At 29.3% G+C, this 19,426-nt stretch overlaps 2 protein-coding genes across 3 annotated transcripts; both read left to right on the forward strand.

The window, feature by feature from the left end:
- Positions 1 to 4,388: 4,388 nt before the first annotated feature.
- Positions 4,389 to 10,619, forward strand: LOC100812000 (serine carboxypeptidase-like 27). Of its 2 annotated transcripts, XM_003556177.5 has the most exons (9): positions 4,389 to 5,331; positions 5,620 to 5,715; positions 5,897 to 5,989; positions 6,077 to 6,162; positions 6,285 to 6,545; positions 7,928 to 8,055; positions 8,152 to 8,247; positions 9,955 to 10,060; positions 10,191 to 10,619. In XM_003556177.5, exons 1-9 carry the CDS (start codon positions 4,962 to 4,964, stop codon positions 10,335 to 10,337), a joined length of 1,383 nt encoding a protein of 460 aa, XP_003556225.1. In that variant the 5' UTR covers positions 4,389 to 4,961; the 3' UTR covers positions 10,338 to 10,619. The 2 variants fall into 2 exon arrangements, with proteins under 2 accessions (XP_003556225.1, XP_025983315.1); XM_026127530.2 differs by lacking the exons at positions 9,955 to 10,060; positions 10,191 to 10,619 and adding an exon at positions 8,535 to 9,945 and having other exon boundaries at positions 4,428 to 5,331.
- Positions 10,620 to 11,830: 1,211 nt separating this feature from the next.
- On the forward strand, positions 11,831 to 14,428 carry LOC100812912 (uncharacterized). The gene is made up of 3 exons (NM_001253300.3): positions 11,831 to 12,801; positions 13,212 to 13,531; positions 13,967 to 14,428. The coding sequence occupies exons 1-3, from the start codon at positions 12,310 to 12,312 to the stop codon at positions 14,004 to 14,006; spliced, it is 852 nt and encodes a 283-aa protein (NP_001240229.1). The 5' UTR covers positions 11,831 to 12,309; the 3' UTR covers positions 14,007 to 14,428.
- The last annotated feature ends 4,998 nt before the right edge of the window (positions 14,429 to 19,426 follow it).

The following is a 19,426-nucleotide window of genomic DNA, read 5'->3' on the forward strand; positions in this document are numbered from 1 at the left end:
AATAAGAATTGTATTCTATTTTATTACAACATATTCAACCAATAAAACAAATAAATATTTCATTCTATGTCATTTTATCTCTTTTCATCGTTGCAACTTGCAAAGTTACCCTATCTCTTCAACAATAAACAAAACAATTTTTTTTTTTAAAAAAAAAGTAAAGACAAATTCGCAAATAAGGCAAAAAAGGAAATGCGAGGGCACTTTGTGGGATGATGTACCGATATCCCTTCCTGGCCGCTTGTGCTGAGAGAGTTAAAGCAAAAACAACAAAAGTGAAGATGGCAGGGAAAGTTTTTGTTTTTTTTTTAAAAAAAATATGTGAGAATGGAATACAGTAGTCTCGGGAGTTTGAAATAATTTACACATTCTGCTTAAACAATTAATCTAAACTCCCTTAACTTTATTAGGAAAAGATAAACACTACATTTCTCTTCTTTTTTTTCTCTCCCTGATTTTAGGTTTTAGCTGAGACTTTAAATTATTTGATATTTTATCATATTAAGGAGGTTTAATTTAATTGGTTGAACAAAGGGTGTAAATGTGTAAAATTTTTTTCATTTTTTTCAATTTCTGCAGATAAAAAAAATACATTAGTCTGTATTAATTTAAATTTAATTTATTTTTGTTTATTATATACTATCTATATTTTTCATAATTATTAAGCATGATAATAATTTTTAAAAACTAGTATTTTAGATTGTGTGATGTATAAAATAAAAATGTAAAATAAAATATTTTTGAAAATATAAAATGTTATAATTTCTTTTGGCTGAGATTGTATATAATTATTTTTGTCTTAATTTTCCCGTTCATCCGAAAAAAGGAACTGACTAATTTAAAGTTCAACATGAAAAGTTAATAAAACACGATCAATAATTATTTTCCTCAAATATTGAACACTCGAATACTATGTGAACCATTTATTTAATTTCAATATATTAACTATTTGTACTCAAACTCTTGGTTAAAACTGCATGTATTCTGTATGAGTATTTAACATTATTATATATATACAACTCAAATTAATTAGTTAAAACAATTTCATGCCAATAAATTTATATGTGATAATAAATTATATTTTATATTTGCGGTAAATAATTTATATTGTAATACAATAATAATTTTAACTATTATTATTTAGTAATACATGAGAAACTTGATATTTCCATATTATTGATGTTACATATTATATATAACTCGTATCTTGAACAAATGATTATATATAATTTTGATTTAATTCTATATATTATCCAGCATAATAATTTTTTATGCATTAATTTAAATTTTATTGAATAGATTCGTTAAATGATTAACCATACCATTTTAAATTTAATTTAATAAAATAAACATACATTTTAAATAAATATTTTTTGTATAAACCACGCGTTTCTTTCGTTAAAAGTGAGTATTCGTGCTTAGGATTCTAACTCAATATTACCAAGTGAGCTAAAACAATCTTACCACAATTGATAATTTTTTTCTAAAGATATATTTATTATTATTTTTAATCATAATTACACCCTACATAGTAAAATGGTGTGTGTGGTGTGAGGATTGATAATGGTATAAGATTTCATTGTATTTATATTCTTAAAAATGATTTATTTAACAGAAAAATATGAGTTTGATTTTTACTATGTGCAAAATTTTCTTTGTTTATCCGTGATTTCTAATCGAGAAAAAAAGTATTTTTAGCTTAAATAATTTTCTTGTCCCTGTAAAATAGAGTTTTTTTTTTCGATTTTAGTCCTTTAAGAATTTTATTTGCTTTGTTTTAGTCTCTTAAGTAACTAAGGTAATAACAATGTTTACAATTTATCGATTTGACATATAATCAAGAGTTTGACAAGACAAATACATGTAATTATTTTGGATAAATTATTTTTAAATCTTCATCTATTCAAAATAGTTAATGACATCAAACTAATTGATGAGAAATTTAAAAATACAATTTATCAATAAAAGTTATACATGATTGTCTTATTAGTTTCCTTGATGAAATAACAAATCAATTAACGGTCAATGCCATTATTAATGTTAATGTTATTCCTTGACAATATGGATTAAAGTATTTTTTTTTAAAAAATCTTTAAAGGACTGTAATAAAAAAAATATTGACTTAAATAACTTTTTATTCTTATAAAATGTATTTTTGGTTATTATTTAAGTTTTTTTTTTCTTCTGAAAATAACATATTTATAGATATTTATCGGGGAAGCTCTAATAACTTTGTAGTCAATTACACATGAAAGTTTTATTCCCCCTCAAGAGCATGTTTAACATAGATGTTTGATTAGTTGTCTAACAAGTTTTTTTTATAGTAATATGTTGGTTAAATGAGTTGTTTATATAAACAATTGTTACTTAATTTATTATTAACAAATAAAAAACCATTTTCTCAATTACAAAATTTAATATAGTTCAAGTTAAATACTCTTTTTAGTAATTTTAGAATTAGAATAAATTTCTATGTAAAATTTTTAAATATTCATGATTGTAAGACTCACAAATTTAATGTAAATAACTCATTTAAATAATTATATATTTATAGATGCTCTAAGAAGGCTGGAAAGTTATATTCTTATTTGTTCATGAATTAATGAATTTAATTAGAGTGTATAAATAATGTAAATTTTCCATACAATTATCCAAATATAAATTGATATGTATAATAAAATATTTATTTTATAATAACTACTACTTAAAAAAACATATTTTGAATATCTTTTAATTAATTATCGATGTAAAAAAGTTACGAATTTTAAAGAACAAAAGAACCAAAATGTCTTTATTTTTAAAAATATAAAAATTAAATATTTTAAAAAAAATAAAAGAATCAAATTTACGAATTTTAAAGAATAAAAGAACCAGAATTTCACTACTCCCGTAATAATCCAACCCGATTAAAGTAAGAATGTATTTAGTAAAAGTTATATATGATCTAAAAAAAATGACTAATGTTTCCGGATAAATTAAAATTCTTAAAGTCACAAATAATTTAAGAAAGTATTTTGACGCGAGGCTCATGGTTCTAACCCCGTCTATTTAGGATTTTAGCTCACCGACACTTTCCACCTGGACATGGCACGTTTTAGTATCAAGATACGACAAGATGCGATCATTTGGTTAACTACGAGGAAATACAGTAAAACACAGTCCATGGTTCATTCAAACGTTGACTGTTTTAACAACTTTTTTCCCCTCAAATGTTAATGAGTGATTTAAGAAGTATTTTTTTTATTAAAAATATTAGTATATTCTTGTTATGATTTTCAATACACTTTCCGCATAATATTTAATGTTCTTTTTAAAACACTGGTTATATGACTTCCCCCCTTCTGAACAACTCTTCTAACAACTGTTTCTATGTAATAATATGAGAGGTTGTGTTCAAGTTCTTTTTTTAGATGTTGTGTTCATGTGTTATGTCTAGTCACTAGTGATATGTATAATTTTATATTAAATTAAACACAAGCCGTGTCAAATTTGGCAAAATTCACGCCGGTTTGGCTTAAGAATAAACAAAAAAAATATGTCCCTCATAAAAAAAACTGTTTCACTGGTTGCTAATATTCTTTTTTAATTTTTCAAAACAGAAATTAATTGGTAAATTATTTTAGATCTGGTCATTAGGTCTCCAAACTGCATGCTTCATCGATCCAGGTTAGCCCAAGGAGCAGAAGGAATAATTATGTTAGGCCCACAGAAGACTTCACTTAGTTTTCTTCTTCCCAGATATGGTTGTTTTCATTCTTGGATCTACTCTCACAAGTCACAAGCACACCATTACTTCATAATCATAGAATCATATCACATTCATACACCCCACGTTTTAGAATATTCTTTTATTAGCATTTCTTACACCTTACAATTACTTATGGAAAATCCATTCACCTCTCATCAAATGGCGATTTACCCAACCGCAACTAAATTCATGACCTCACTTTGGGAAATACTTTTCCTAACAACCACCCGTGGTGAGAGTGTTAGTTTCCTAGTTATGTTGATCATGACAAAATATATCTTAACAACGAGGTTCTAAAAGGAGTAAAGTAGTTTCTAGAATTAGAAAATGTTAAATAAATTACTGTTATATTAGTCTCTAATATCTTTTTTATGTGTAGAAATAAAAAATAAATATATATTTATTATAATTTATATATCCTATTCCATCAATTGAATTATATATTAGTCACTAAATTTTATAATTTACTATTGTTATAGTTCATATCAGAGGCTTTTTTTTTTCTGAATGAGTCCATAATAGAGTTAACAAGGACTAATAGCACTAATAAGTTATAATTTTAGAAATTTATTAGATATTTTATTAATTTAAAAAACTATTATGACACTGTTTTTGTAATGTTAGTTTCAAAAAACCATCTACCTTGGCCTCTAGAATGGAATCTTAGTGCTCCCATGTGCGTATCCAACTGCTTCAGTCAACTTCTGATACACAAAGCATAAGCAGTAAACAGAAAGAGCAAAGAAAATTCAAAGAAATGATGAGTTAGTTGACGATCGAACGCATAGTGCTAAATTAATTGCTATAACTCATTATTACAATCATTGGAATTTCTTATAAATATGTTGCCAGCTTTATACAATGTGTTTCTCACTTCTCTCTCTCTCTCTCTTTGTTGTTTTCCATCCTCCAAGTAACTCTCTCTCTCTCTCTTCCTCCAAGTAAATCTGATTTTGGACAAGTAGAATCTGCTTCATATCTCTGGCATTGAAGTCTAGATCTTTTCTATAACTGTGTTGGGATTTGTGTTTCTATGTTTGGACTTTGATCCTTTTGTAGTACTTCCATTGGTTCTCTCATTATTCTCTGCTTTCTTTTCCATGGTTTATAATTAGTAGCCATCTAAAAAGGATATCCAACCCAGAAATGTTTTAGTACTTTTTTTTTTTTTTTTTTCTGGGTCTTTGTTTTTGAGTTTGGCAGAACCATCATCATGATGGGTTATCCTTCAAGACTCTATCTTGTTTTGCTTTTGTCCATTTGTGGTGTGGTTTCATTAGCTTCCCCAATTGAAGATCAGAAGAAAGATAGAATTACTCAGCTGCCAGGGCAGCCAAAGAATGTGGGATTTGCTCAGTATTCAGGCTATGTCACTGTGAATGAGCAAAGTGGAAGATCACTGTTTTACTGGTTGGTGGAGGCACCAGTGAGGCGTGGACCAAGGTCAAGGTCACTAGTGTTGTGGCTCAATGGTGGCCCTGGATGTTCCTCTATTGCTTATGGTGCATCTGAGGAGATTGGTCCTTTTCACATTAGGCCTGATGGCAAGTCACTTTACTTGAACCCTTATGCTTGGAACAATTGTAAGTGAAATTGTTCCTATCCCCAATGGTGGTTGTTTTTGTTTTATTTTTTCACAACATATATTATATCTTTATGGAGGACGAGCCCTGGTGCAGCGGTAAAGTTGTGCCTTGGTGACTTGTTGGTCATGGGTTCGAATCCGGAAACAGCCTCTTTGCATATGCAAGGGTAAGGTTGCGTACAATATCCCTCCCCCATACCTTCGCATAGCGAAGAGCCTCTGGGCAATGGGGTACGAAGTTTTTATATATTATATCTTTATGCCTGTTTATTTTGGCGTATTGCAGTGGCAAATGTACTGTTCCTTGATTCTCCTGCTGGTGTTGGTTTCTCATATTCCAATAAGACAACAGATCTGTATACATTTGGTGACCAGAAAACAGGTAATGTGTTATGTTGTAGTGACGTTTGTGACTTGTGAGGGGAGTGTACTTGCTGATGCAGGGTTTACTCTTCATGGTTCATGCCTGTTTTGTTTGTTTTAGCAACAATGGTTTTTGGTATATGAATTGTGGTTTTGACATGCTTATGTGTATCCGGGATCTGGGTTTTCTGACTTTGCAGCTGAAGATGCATATACTTTTCTTGTTAATTGGTTTGAAAGATTTCCTCAATATAAGCATAGAGAATTCTACATTGCTGGAGAAAGTTATGCAGGTGATTCTATGTTTTGATGTGTTAGTTTTCTTACTAAGGATTTTGGTACTGTAATTGTCAATTGAATTTCTTAGAAATACTTTTCAGGTCACTATGTTCCTCAGTTGGCTCAAATTGTTTACGAGAAAAATAAGGGGATCAAGAACCCAGTTATAAATTTTAAGGGATTTATGGTGAGACTGTAAGATTTTTGAAATAATTGTACATTTTTTTGAATCTTTTTATGTTAAGGAAGAGTTACCACTACCTTGTTATAATCACATAATGGATTTGATTTTTCTCTTATTGCTATCAGGTTGGTAATGCTGTTACTGATGATTATCATGATTATGTTGGCACATTTGAATATTGGTGGACCCATGGTTTGGTTTCAGATTCCACGTATAGGATGCTAAAAATTGCCTGCAATTTTGGGTCCTCTCAGCATCCATCAGTGCAATGCATGCAGGCTCTCAGAGTTGCAACTGTGGAGCAGGGAAACATCGATCCATATAGCGTTTATACACAGCCTTGTAACAATACAGCATCACTCAGACGTGGTTTGAAGGGGCGCTATGTAAGCTTTTGTTTCCACTTATTCCATTTACCAACAAACACCATGTCTGATTGCAAGTCCTTTTCATTGCATTGTAGTTGTGAAACCAAACCAGAATAGCGTACTTTTAATGAAAACTGCTGCAGCCATGAAATTAGCTTCAATTTCTAATGCTTATATTGCTTCTTGAGAAGTTTCTATCAATATTATCTCCTCTAGAATGGTTTTGAAGTGGTTAATAATAAGCTTCTGAAAACTTCTTGTGGTAAATGCTCTGAAGGCTGAAGCTGAAAATGAATGCGAGAATTACTACAGAGCATTTTGATTACAACCTCTAGGAATTTAAAGAGGTGTGGACGGTATTTGGCTATTTGCATTAGGCTTTTAATTACTGTTTTGGTCCCTGAATTTAAGGTGTGTGTGTTTTTTAGTCCTGAAATTTAAAAATATTTTTTTTAGTTCTTAAATTTCGATAAATTATTTTTTTAATCCCTAATATAATAAATTGATATTTTATGTCAATTTTTAACACTTTGTGATGATTTTTTTAGTACTATATGACATTTTAAAAATGCAAATTCATAATGAACCAACATTATGACTTAATTTGGAAACTCAATCCATTTTTTTGTCAAACTAGTTTCAACAAATTTTAAAATAAATATAAAAATTAATCTTTGGTATCAAAACTAGTTTTAAATAAAATTTAATTGCTGTTTTAGCCTCTGAGTTGGGGATATGTACTTTTTTCAGTCCCTAAAATTTAAAATTATTTTTGTTCTTGAATTTTGACAAATTACTCTTTTTAGTCTCTAGTATAATAAATTGATACTTTTTGGAAATTTTTAGTTTTCATAAATTAGTTTTTATTTTTTAATGGCTTGAATTTGCATTTTAAAATTGTCATAAAGTATTAATTTATTGTGTCAAGGACTGAAAAAAAAATTGTCAGGGACTAAAAAAACATTTTTAAATTTCAAAAATTAAAAATATATATCTCAAATTTAGAGACTAAAACAGTAATTAAGCCTTAGAGTATGATTCATTTGCAAAACAATCTATTGAGGAAAATAAAACACATTAGTCCTAAACTGCATTATATTGACTTTCTGTCACGAATGCAATTAATTATTTAAATATCATTCTTGTTTAATTCTTTTCTATCTTGAAAAGTACATGGTTACTATTAGGAGCTTAGGACTGTCATATTTCCTAGACTGACATTTTGCAATTGCTAAATTCCCTGGAGCAAAATAGGTGTTTGAACTTTTCACTGCATGTTTCAGTCTTAATGTATAGCACCTGTAGTTGTTTAGATTTTGGTCACTCCTGGTAGACTGTTTCATTGATTTTTTTTTTCTTGTTTTCTTTTCCTCTTCCTTGTGTTTGGCTTCCAAACTCAGCCATGGATGTCTCGAGCATATGATCCATGCACTGAAAGGTATTCTGATTTGTATTTCAACCGTCCAGAAGTTCAGAAGGCACTTCATGCCAATGTTACTGGGATTCCTTATGCATGGAAAGCATGCAGGTATTATTTATATGCAATTTTTTTTATGTTTTCTTGAGTTTGAGGCCTATTCTATTATTTTATTATAAGTTTGATTCAAAATATGTTTCTTAACAGTGATATTGTTGGGAACTATTGGACTGATTCTCCATTGTCTATGCTTCCTATATATCAAGAACTTATTAGTGCTGGTCTCCGAATATGGGTCTACAGGTACCTGCATTTTCTTTTAATCTTCTCTTACTACTACTATTGTGTGAGCTGAATTGTTTCAGTTATTTGATTATTCTAATGTTACTAATGGATTTTGCATGGTTAAAAATTAATAGGAAATCATTCTATCAATAGCTTTTAGATAAAAATGTACTTAAAAAGTTTACAAAGAGATAATGTAGGTGTAAAGAGATAATGTAGGTGTATGTACACAAAAAAGAGGGACACTGAAAGTGTATTATTCTAGAAATTTTTGGCATGTGTTCTTAAATGGCACTACTCCACAGAAAATCTGAGAGGAAATTATAAAGGAATACAACAACAACCACAACCATGCAAGTTAGGAATTAATTCAAGAGCTAGGGAAGGATGTCCTTTATCAAGAAAGAATGGAAAAAGTAAGGACAATATAAATAAATGGAAGGAGCCTTGGCCCATGAACTCAACATGTTCTTTACTTGACTCATTAAAGAATAGCCAAGTCCATGATGAAGAACTCTCCAAGGGCAATGTTACCCAACATGGGTTTGACTTTTGAAATACAAAGAGGCTCTTCTAGATGGTTTCCCATTTTCTTAATATAGAAACTACTCTTTCTAGCACATGGGAACTTGAAAGGGACAAGAGTATTGATGCTTTTTCTTCAATCAAAATCGGAATCTTATTTTGGTTACTAGCTACTGTATATTTTTCCTTTTTTTTTCCCACCAACTAAAATAACAATGATTGCTGAGATGAAATGTCAATTTTGATTGAAAATAATACTAACAGTACAAACAGTATTTTTATTTAAGTTCTGTCTTTTGAGATATGTCAAGAACAAAGTAATTATTTTCTTGGCATTTATTTATTTATTTTAAAAGTTATCTAATTATCATGATTTTCTTAATTTTTTTTATATTCAAGGATTTTTTTCATTACAGAATAATCCTTTATAATAATACTGATCAGGCATGTCATGTTGTGGGTGAAATTTTTGAAGATTATGCATTTGTACAGGCAAATAGCAATCACAAGGTAGACTTAAGGAGTCGGTGCTTCAGGCTTGTGGCAGATAATTCGACAACTTGACATACCCGTTGAGTTTTAAAAAAAAACATGATTTTTTATACAACTTTTTTGTTAGAATTTTATTTTTTCAAAGCCTAATGTTTGTATTTTACAATTTTTTTTAAGCTTTCATTTTTTTTCGAAAATCTTATGTAATTATTATATATTTGAACATATATCTTTTTAATAAGAAAACCTTTTTTCTTTTGAAAATTCAAACAAATGGTCAAAACAAGGAAATTAAGCAGTAGAAAAATCAATGATAGGGTTTCATTGCAAAACTACGATATTAATTCTAATCCTATTTATGGAGTTAAGTAAATCCTAACTGGATATTTTCTTTCTCATCTTATTTTTTTATTGTAAATATTCATAATTTTTTAATAATATATCTTTATTTTTTAAGTATTGTGCCTAGATTAAGTGAAGATATCTGTACTCTATAATCATTTGAGTGTCACCCACATCAACATGTATTCAATTTAGCATTCTCATCCTTTTCTAACATTCCACACTTTGTGCTATAAGCGATATTGGGGCTCCGTGAAATTGCTATTCAATGTGTAGTATTCAGCTTAATTTTCTCTTTAATTATCCCATAAATACTTTTTTTTTTGTCTTGAATTGAAACTTTTCATTTTATATTTTTGGCTGCAGTGGAGACACTGATGCAGTGGTTCCAGTGACTGCTACTCGATATTCAATTGATGCCTTGAAGCTACCTACCATCATCAATTGGTACCCTTGGTATGATAATGGCAAGGTTGGTGCAACTTTTATGAATAACAAACAACTGGTCTCAACAGACACTAAAATTGTGTAAATTCTGTGATAATTTATTTTTCTGTCATCCTATTACATGTTAGTTAAGAATTTTCTCTTATTATGTGAAGGTTGGTGGGTGGAGTCAAGTTTATAAAGGGTTAACATTGGTTACAGTAAGAGGAGCTGGACATGAGGTTCCTCTTCATAGGCCCCGCCAGGCATTCATTCTTTTTAGGTCATTCTTGGAGAACAAGTCCATGCCATCCACAAGTTAGACACATTTGTTCATTATCACTTGATGAATATTCTTCACACAAGTATAGGACCATAAGTACCACCATTCTTGTACCTAGGCTAAGAATAATTGCAATTCATATATATACATATGGAACAGCCAGAGACAGAATAAGGAATTCAATCCTCATGAGTTCACTCTTGGTTCTCTGTCTGGAAAATTGATAAATTTACCAATAGTAGTTCTTCTACTTCTATTTGTTAATGAAAATGTGATTAGTTGTCTGAAGTGCTATTCTTTATATGGTTTTTCCATTGTGCAAGACAAATGTCATATCTTGTATATTCAAAGGATCTGGGCCTCCAATTAATAAAGATCTCTAACATTCCTTGTACAAGATCATTATTACTAGTTAATGCATGGTTGGATTAAAGTTTCCAAACATAAATTTGAATGAATTTTATTTTGCAAAATCGAGTTTACAAAAGTAACTTTGATATTGCTTTCTATTGAAAGTTTGTTTCGGACTAAATATAAGTGTGCAAAAGTACTTTGGAAAGAAACCAAATTAAGTTTACTGGACAAATGAAAGTTAAAGGAGGTCAAACGGTAAACCAAACATAAGCCTTAATGACTAGCATAAACTTGAAAAGTGAAAACAAATGGGGTTGCATTGTGAACTGGAGAAAAGAGATTGAAAGTGACGTAGTGTAACGAAGCATTCAAGGCTATCAAGCATGCTCGAATGCTCTTGGGTTCTGTCATAAATCGCTTTGTTGTAGTTGAACGGATAAAGGGGCACGAGCTTCTGTGATGGTGAATGTATGTAGGAAGAGTTGATAATTAAAATTTAACAAGCACATTAAATTCCATTCTTTTGACAAATCAAGATTAAAATATAAGATAATAGATATATTTCTGTCCATGATATTTAATTTTGTGTCCACTCAAAGTTCACTTTCAAAAAGTGATCCGAAAAGTGGGAGAAGATAAAAATGAGCATGCCTATTGTGCGTTTGGTCATTGATGCTAATTAATTGAGTCACTGATTAAAAAAAAGCATGAACATTTATTCAATTAAGTAACCAAAAATCAAAATTCTAAAATAGCAAAAAAGTGTGTAAGTCATTATAAATTTTTTGATATCTATATTCGATTCCTATAGATAAAAAGTAATTTGAAATTTGAAATGTGAACAGTATAATGTACGCGCTTTAGTTTTCACCCATTTGAAGAATGGTCATGCTGTAGCAGATACCCAGGGATATTTTGCCAATAAATTTTTTGCAAGATGGCAACGTTTTTGCATTTAAAATTCCACAATAGATCAACAAGACAAGGTGCTTTGCTAAAGTATATTTGTCATTGACGAATTAAAGCTTGGTGGAACTTCTTTTAAGAAAAATAATTAGGCTACCAAGTGGGGCGGGAAAGACACATGGTATTGGTGTGACAACAAGATTAGATGAGACAGGATAAGAAAGACAGAGCATCCCACACACTGTTTCATTATTCTATAATACCCATCTAACTATATAGCCCAAATCTGGTTCATGATCTTGCTTCGCAAAGAAGTCCAATTGGGGTCCATATCTCCAAAGCAATAGCATCATTTGCAGTTACCAAAAACACCATCACTTGTTCAAATTCTTTGCTTGCCTTGCCCAAATTCACATGGAATTGATGCCTTTGTATAAATCAAGTTATATGGATAAATATGTCAATTGTGTCACTAGTATACTTGAAATAAAAAAAGACAGGGAAAGGAGGGAAGAAGGGCAAACTCATCAGACAAAAACAACTTCCTTAAGAACTAAGAAGGACAATCTCATTTCATTGACTAGTTTTCACATCCTCCAACAAAAGTCTGAGTTTGAAACACAGCATAAACAAAGCAAAATATGAGTGCCACTCTCCCTTTTTAAATGGAAACAAAGCTGAAGACACCACAAGAAGAAACCAATAGATAACAAACTAGAGATAGAGTGAGAGTGAGAGTGAGAGTGAGAGACATGTATAGGTTCAGCAACACAGTGATCGGGTTCTTGAACTTGTTCACACTTTTAGCATCCATACCAATAATTGGAGCAGGTCTATGGATGGCAAGGAGCAGCACAACCTGTGAAAATTTTCTCCAAACCCCTCTTTTGGTTATAGGATTTGTTGTGCTTGTGGTGTCACTAGCAGGCTTCATTGGTGCATGCTTTCATGTGGCATGTGCACTATGGTTGTACTTGGTGGTCATGTTGTTCCTCATAGCAGCACTGATGGGTTTGACTATATTTGGTTTTGGGGTGACTAGCAAGGGTGGCGGTGTGGAAGTGCCTGGAAGGGTTTACAAGGAGTATCATCTTCAGGATTATTCACCATGGTTGAGGAAGAGAATTCAGGATCCTCGCTATTGGAACACTATTAGAGGCTGTATTATGGGGTCCAAAACTTGTGAAAAGCTTGCCACTTGGACCCCTCTTGATTATATGCAAAGGGATATGTCTCCAATACAGGTACAATTAGTTTTTTTTTAATATGCAAATGTTAGTTGTTAGTAGGAGAATTCAAACTCAGAGTCTCTTCCTCCTCCTTTTTTGTTCACTGTCAAACTAACCTTATAACTCTTACCGATACACAATTAGTTATGTTATGTAGCTTCTTTCAATTTTGGATTTGTTTAAGCTTTCAATTTTCGATGTACTCTTATTGGCTTCCTATGTGTGTGCAAAATAAAATTCTAAATCAATGACTAAAAACTATGAGCTAATGAACTAAAAAGCTAAGGTAGTTAGCTAGAAATAGAAGATTTCAATATTTAGTGGACTAGTGATGAGTTTTTTTTTCCTTCTTCTGGTTGTTAACGCTACTAATTTCAAATTTGTCTGATCATTGATAAGTTATGGTTGTATTTTGGATTATGCAGTCTGGATGTTGTAAGCCACCAACTGCTTGCACTTACAACGTGGCAACAATGATGATGACCCAAGACCCTGATTGCTACAGGTGGAACAATGCCCCTAATTTGCTCTGCTATGAGTGTGATTCTTGCAAAGCTGGTGTGCTTGAAGACATAAGAGGGAATTGGCACAAGCTCTCAGTTCTCACTGTCACCATGCTTGTGCTTCTTATAGGGATTTATTCCATTGGGTGCTGTGCTTTCAGAAACACAAGAAGAGCTGAAACGGACTATCCCTATGCTGAAAACCGGATGACCAAAGTCCGACCCAGATGGGATTACCATTGGTGAGTCCAAAATTAACAAAATAAAATTTTTCAATTCATTTCCCTTGTAAGAAAATCACATATAAGAATTATTTTATACTGAAATTGTGTAGTCATGGGTAATTAATGATGTCTTAAATATGTTTTACTATATTAGTATATAAATTATTATTTTCTCAAATTATCTAATATAATTTGTTAATTACTTAAAAAAATCATAAAAAGATAATTATTAATTAATTGACGGAAAAATAAACTTTTACAATGAAAGTGCATATCTATCCAACTTTATTTCAAACGCTTTAAAGTTGAAGTCTTCTGTCATTGGGGTTACTTTTATTATATGGAGTTGTGGGAACTTTATACAAATCTGAATGGTAAAAAAAATGATGCACAACTTATGAAGATGGCTAATTTGCATACTATCTAATGCTTTTGATATGCTTTTTCCCACAGTTGGAGGTGGTTACATGACAGGAGAGAACAGCTTTATTAGCTTACCATCCATCCATGCTTGGGTTGGGTGCTCCATAGAAGGCATCAAGGTCTTTGTTTCTACCAGCTTTCCTAAATGGCTGCTTTTTGTATAAGGCATAAATTTGCTTTATCGTAAAACACCGATACTTCTTTTTTTTGCCTTTTCTCATTAGTGGATGGTTTTGAATTTTAATACATCAAGTACACTGAATTATATGCAACGTGGGGGATATAATAGAATAAGCACTCTAATCCCACTTGCTTTTCTGTTCTTCTTCAGCACAAATGACTCTTTAAAGTAAAAATAATGGAAGATGGAATTATCGAATAAGTACTAAACTATAATGGAAGATGTAGCATTTGGTGGCGTGTTTGATCGAAATAGAACATCTATATTCCATCTTAGAACAGAACTAAAGCATTAAAAAAACTTAGAAAAGTAATACTATCTTTCATGTCGTTGGAAAGAGTTAAACCAAGTAAAACGAACCAGAATAATTTCGTTATCAAACACACAATATATAGTACAAAGGATCATATTTCATTTTATAATTACTAAGCACAATACATAAAATAATATTTCATTTCATTTTATTCTAAATCATTTTGCATACGTTAACAGTACTACCTAAATGTTTTGGAATTTAATTAAAATATATTAACAATATAATTTTTTACACTATTATCCAATCATGCATTAATATAAGTGATAAAATTTCCTAATTTTTTTTATCTAAAATAATTTTTTAATTAGTTGACAATGAAAAAAAATCTTTATAATCACAGTATGTCAAAATTAAAATCAAAGTTTTAACAAAAGGTTGAAAGATCAGTCCTAAAATAGCTGCCTAAAAACTAAAAAGTGAGGTCCTATGGAATATGGACTATGGAGATTCCTAATCAGTAACCCCAAGGCTCAAAACCCTTTCTTAATTGTATTTTTTATTGGGCAATATTAATGAAGCTTTTAAAGACTTGGTTGTTATATTTGGCCCAATGAAGAGAGGGAACCAATTCCAGGGCCTGACTAATGTGACCTTATGACATTTTTTTTTTCTTCTGAAACTAATAATATTATTAATGATAAAAAATAATTTTATCTTTAGTTTCCATGTTTTAACTTATGTATATTTACCAAAAAAATTATATATAATTTTAGTATTAATTATTCACATTTAGTTTGTATAATTTATCAATTTTAGTAATAAATTTTTAACAAAAGAGGTCCAGTGTCTTGGGTTGTTTCGATTAGTTTGGTGCCGTATTTTTACAATCATTGCGGGTCGACAAGATATAGTTTGTAGTTTTGACATGTTAATTATGACGGGTGAGAGCCACGTACGTAGTCCATTGTTGAGCCCATATTTCCTTTATAATTACTAGTGAAAAAGTATGTTATCTGTATTTTTTATTTTTTATAAGATGAAGGCGACGAGAATAATTAAATTATATCATAAGAATTTATATATTACTATAGATAATTTGTGAATGATCATAAAAAAAACATCCATGTTAGAATAAAAAAGGAAAATGGATATTTGCAATTTGATATAGAGATGGGCATAATTAGTATTATTTAAAAAGACTGTTTATTTATGTGAAAAAGTAATAAAATAGAAAGAAAAAAACATTACTTAAATTGTGATGGTCTATATATCAAATTAATTATTTAACCAATATGTCATTAATTTGAGTTATAATTGAATTTGATTTTTTAAAATAAAGTTTTAAATTTAAGTTTTACGAATGAAAAAAATATATAATTAAGAGTGAAAGTCAGTGATCAATTAAACGTTTTGAAAGAGATTGATTATCAAATATTTCATATCAATATTATTGTGACAATTTGATGAGGTCTTAGAACAAAAAGTTATCAACTGACCACAGTGCAATTTGATGAGGTTAATTAAGTGGTCAACAAAGGGTTGCAATACTTGGCAAAAAGCTATCCGTTTAGGTAAACACCAATGAAAGGGGGAGTGATTCGGAAATTGGATGTCCTGCAACTTAGTCTTCGATTAATCATTCTTTGGGCAGAGGTAACAACATTTGTTACCTTGCTAAAAAAATTAATTTAGTCCTATATGGCGAGTAGATAAACATCACTATAGAGGTCAACTACAAGGATAAATTATATATATGAAGATGGTCCATTCAAGTGAGGGGTATAACACTGGATATATTGTTATTTTTTATTTTTGAGTAATTATATACAACGTCTTGGAAAAAGATTTGGGATATTTTTGAATGGAACTTGTTTAATAAATCATGTAATTTATGAAAAAAGGTTTTCTCACAAACATGTTGCCAATACAAAGTGAGACTCCCATTAATTTAAGAGTAAATAGTTATTTTGTTCTAAATGTATAGAAAATTGACAAATTTATTTCCAAAAGATGAAAATTCAAATTTCAGTTTCTGAAAGTAAAAAAAGTATGACAAATATACATCCATTAATTTTCATTCATTACTATTAATGAAAGAGCTTATGTGACACATTCAAAGACAAATTTTTCTGGGCTCTACAACCTTCATCTTTTTTCCTTTTTAATTGTTGCAAACATAACATTATAATAAACACTTAAAAAATAGAAAAACAAGCATAAGTTAAAACAAATATAATATTGATTAATAAACATAATCTGTCAGTAACTCTGAAATTTTTAATGTGACAGTGTCTTACCCAAAATATGAGACTTAAACAAAAATGCACAACCATTAGGTTAATCCTTACAAAAAAATGAGACTCAACTTGATTTTGTTACCACCTAATGTTGTCACAATTAAAATTTCAGAGTAACAAACTGATTATGATTATTAATCAATATTAAACTTATTATTATGTTTGTTTTAACTTATGCTTATTTTTCTATTTTTTTAAGTGTTTATTATAATTTTATGCTTGCAATGATTAAAAAAAGGAAAAAGATTATTGAAATTTCAAGAATAGATATGAGAGAATTTCAAGAAGGAGTAGTGAATCATCTGTGTATGAAGTTCCTCAAAAAAAATAGTTTATATCAACACATGTGCAGGCACACACCAAGACTGTTAAACACTAACCAAAAACTACCTAACTAACTTTAGTTGGTTACACCACTTCAACTACTTTCTTTCTTTTTTTTTTATTTTTTAAACTAGAATTATATGGATACATCAACAAAGATAAATATTAAATTATATTTTAGGTAAATAGTTATTTTCGTTCTTGAATGTGTAAGGTGCTAACAAATTCGTTCATGAATGTGCTATGTAGACTCTTTCATTAACGATAACGGACGAAAGTTAACGGATGAATGAATTTATCATATTTTTTTCTTTTGGAGACTAAAATTTAAATTTTCATCTTTTGAAGAAAAATTTATTAGTATTTTATATATTTAAAAACAAAAAAAATTATTTACCTTTAGATTTGACAGACAAACTTTGGGGTGGTCTTATTAATATTTTTAAAAAAAAAGACAAAGTGTCATATATCATTAATCAAAATAGAATGCACAAAAAGACTGTATGAGGTGTACAGATATACTGTTAACTAAGACAGCATACTTTAAAAAACCATACAGCTCCCAAAAAACTAAGAGGGGAGAAATGTTGGAAGACATGATCAAGGGGTGGTACACCAAGTTGAATAGAAAATACCAGCTTTAACTCCAATCTTATACAAGGGCCATTTCCATGAGATAGTCTTGATAAATGAGATCGGCTCCAAATGGATAAAGATCTTATAATTTTTTTCATATAACAATGCAATTTTTTTACAATTGATTTTTTAATTGATATTTTTAATATTTAATAGAGAATTATTTAATATTTTAATAATATAAAAAATAATAGTTTCTTCGTTCAAAAATAAAACATTAGTATAAAGATATTGTAATTTTGTTGATACATTTATTTTTAAAAAGAGACATTGTAATAAAAAGACTTTGTATTATTCATTTTTTTTATAAGGCAACAATTTTGCCCTACTTATGTTGGATTAGGTGGTCTAACATGAAACATTAATTAGATGTTTTATGTTGTCTTTAAATAACTATACAATGAACTTAATTCCCCACAAAGTTTCTATTTAGTCATAAAATATTTATGGGCTCAAGAAAGTATTAAATAGAATAGTATTTTTTTAACATAAGAAGTCTAAAGACAAAAAAAAGAGCAAGAAAGTCTTAAATTTGGGTGAGAGATTTGAGTTGAGTTTGTTTTTTTTTGAAAAAAAAATTTGAGATGAGTTTGATATTTTACTTCTCATTAAAAATTCACTGTAAATAATTTTTTGAAATTAATTAGCAGATTTTAAAATATTGTAAAACTTTTTATTACTCGTGAAATTCAATAGCACTAAATTTGGACATATTCTTTTGAAAAGTTTCCACGGTTGTAATTAAATAACATAACACTTATTTATAGGCTTTTAAAATCTTACTTAAATATAAAAAATCTGAATTTATTTTTACAATTAGGGCTGTATTTGCCGTCTGAAACTTTATAATCAACGTAGACCAAGACATTATCTACTATTATTGCAGCGTTGTAGGGTGGACAAAAAAGGTCCATGCCATGTCGGATCCGGCATTCTCATAATCGAGGATTTCTAGATTACAATAATTTTCAATCCCAAAGGTTTCATAATAAAAAATTAGGAAAGAGAACGATGCTTTAGAATCATTTGGTAGAAATGAAAGACATAAATAAGAAATAAAATGCATAAAAAAGACAAATAAAAATAAGTGAGAAATTGAAAAAATAAAGATGTTTGATTTAAGAAAAATAAAGAAAACATAGTAAAGAGAAAAATAGTAAAATAGAATTAGTTAAGAAAAAGAGTGTAAATAAATAATGGATTTTAGATTTTTAAATTTCTCACTGTTTATTTTTTTTCAACCAAACACATTAATTTATATATATATATATATATATATATATATATATATATATATATATATATATATATATATATATATATATATATATTATTTTTCTATTTCTCACTCTGATTTCCTAAGATCAAACAAAGGTTAGTCCACTTTATCTCACAGAAATAAATAAGAATTTCAACGTGTGATTAATCAAATGAGATTTTATTCTACTTTACTTAACTAATTAACTCCTGAATTAAAAATTCGTGTTATCAAATGCAATCCTTTGGAGTTAAGATGGAATAAGGCTATTTGCTATTGATCTAAAAAATATAATATAAAAGTATATTTAACATATATATTATTAATTTTCAAAACTTAAATTAAAAATTTACTTTATAAATATCTTTAAAAAACTCATTCATTCCGCATTTCATGTCTTTTAATACTAGAAATTTTCATGTATTTTATGTAGTTTTTTTCTACAGTATTATGTAGGTGTTTTCCATACGTATTATATTGACTTATTATGACAACCGCAAAAGACTTTAGCCTAAATTGGATTCGGGTTTTCCTAACT

The sequence above is a fragment of the Glycine max genome, chromosome 20 (genome assembly GCF_000004515.6).
Source record: "Glycine max cultivar Williams 82 chromosome 20, Glycine_max_v4.0, whole genome shotgun sequence".
Taxonomy (NCBI): domain Eukaryota; kingdom Viridiplantae; phylum Streptophyta; class Magnoliopsida; order Fabales; family Fabaceae; genus Glycine; species Glycine max.

Coding starts and splice junctions, on each gene's coding strand:
- LOC100812000 (XM_003556177.5), top strand. CDS start 4,962: ATGATGGGTTATCCTTCAAGACTCTATCTTGTTTTGCTTTTGTCCATT. Junction 6,163..6,284: donor TAAATTTTAAGGGATTTATG/GTGAGACTGTAA, acceptor TATTGCTATCAG/GTTGGTAATGCTGTTACTGA. Junction 8,248..9,954: donor CTCCGAATATGGGTCTACAG/GTACCTGCATTT, acceptor TTTTGGCTGCAG/TGGAGACACTGATGCAGTGG.
- LOC100812912 (NM_001253300.3), top strand. CDS start 12,310: ATGTATAGGTTCAGCAACACAGTGATCGGGTTCTTGAACTTGTTCACA. Junction 12,802..13,211: donor GGGATATGTCTCCAATACAG/GTACAATTAGTT, acceptor TGGATTATGCAG/TCTGGATGTTGTAAGCCACC. Junction 13,532..13,966: donor CCCAGATGGGATTACCATTG/GTGAGTCCAAAA, acceptor TTTTTCCCACAG/TTGGAGGTGGTTACATGACA.